Source organism: Brassica oleracea, unplaced genomic scaffold (assembly GCF_000695525.1).
Source record: "Brassica oleracea var. oleracea cultivar TO1000 unplaced genomic scaffold, BOL UnpScaffold01175, whole genome shotgun sequence".
Classification (NCBI taxonomy): Eukaryota; Viridiplantae; Streptophyta; class Magnoliopsida; order Brassicales; family Brassicaceae; genus Brassica; species Brassica oleracea.
This window is the reverse complement of record NW_013617731.1, coordinates 6,546-7,895: the sequence shown is the minus strand read 5'-3', so window position 1 is coordinate 7,895 and position 1,350 is coordinate 6,546. Positions and strand designations below refer to the sequence as shown.

The 1,350-nt window shown below is 33.6% G+C and overlaps 1 protein-coding gene across 1 annotated transcript in view; it reads right to left on the bottom strand.

Moving 5' to 3' along the window:
• Window positions 1-881: 881 nt before the first annotated feature.
• LOC106321015 (type IV inositol polyphosphate 5-phosphatase 3-like) overlaps window positions 882-1,350 on the bottom strand; it is a 2,602-nt gene continuing 2,133 nt past the window's right edge. The window contains exons 2-3 of the mRNA XM_013759340.1: window positions 1,330-1,347; window positions 882-1,238 (exon numbers count right to left, since the gene is read on the bottom strand). Of these exons, the coding sequence (XP_013614794.1) occupies window positions 894-1,238; window positions 1,330-1,347 (363 nt within the window). The 3' untranslated portion in view covers window positions 882-893. The remainder of the gene's footprint in view (window positions 1,239-1,329; window positions 1,348-1,350) is intronic.

Genomic DNA, 1,350 nt, shown 5'->3' with positions numbered 1-1,350 from the left:
CCCTAAACTTCCATTGAAGAGAACGCTTACAGACCAAAGAAGTTTATTGGGCTTTTTTTTAATGAAACTCATTTTAAAACGTGAGTTATAAAATATTTATTAAATCATTAGATAAAATAAATAAGTGTGGGTCCCACAGAGAAAACCAAAGAAGCAAAGGTTTCCGACCTTCATAAATATATATTTGTTTCAGCCATCAATGTATAAAGAATCATTTAGCTCAGTGGTATAAATGTTGTTGTTTAGATCTCAATAACCCGGGTTCGAATCACAGACTTGACACTTTTTCACACTTTTTAAAAGTGGAACACACATATCACCGACGTTCTGCCCTATTATAACGTAGATTCTTATTTTAATATTCAAAGTGTACTCCTAGTAATAATAAGTTTCAAAAATAAAAGTAACTAACTTTTGAATGATTTTAAGTCTTAGCACTAAATTTGTTCCAAGTTAGAAAGAACCTCACGGCACTAAATCTGTATTGCTATGGATAACTAAATCTGTGCGGCCATGCGGATAATTAAATCTGTGTGGATATTATTCGAGTATAATAAATGATTTATCCATGGACCGTATCTATATCATTGTGTAGGATTAGTCTGGATCTTTTTTTTATATAAGCATAGAATACCCCAGGTTCATCTAAAAATAAAAGAACTATTTGCAGAAAGAGAATTCTCTCTTTCGCCAGTACTTCTTATGCAAGATCAACAAATAACAAGCGCCAAATCTTAATATTTTTTTAACTTTTTTTTTTTTGAATGAATATAAAATTTATTCAAACAAAATTTTTTGTACATGATATATCATGTGCCTCTGTTATGATTAAATAGACAATATCAAACTTCTATAATAAACTTCTACTCTTCAAACTTTTACTTCTTATTCACTTAAACGATTACGGCCACAAGTCCCTCATCTTCAATCTCTGCATCCGTAAACGTCAAAGCTCGCTGAAGCTTCCTCGCGGAAAACACCTCGACTTCAGCCATGTATATTGCTACAACCGGACGATGATCTGAGAACTTATTTTCGGTACGCCGGTATTGAACCAACCTCATTCCTTTGCCAAAAGATAGTATTCTGTCACACCAAGCCGGTGTTCTCTTTGTCGCCTTCCCATCACTCCCAGTGTACTCATCCGAATGTGCTTGGTACTTATAGGTTGGTGCAAATTGTAGAGTTCCTTCTGACCATCCGTCGAATGCTCGACCTTTCTTGTATTCTTTTACTAGCTGCAATATAAATATTCATTCATAGGAAAGAAAACAAAATAAGCAAAGTTGAGCTTAACTTTTATAAAAAAAGATCAACGGTTAAGCTTACCTGATCATATTCAAGTAACTT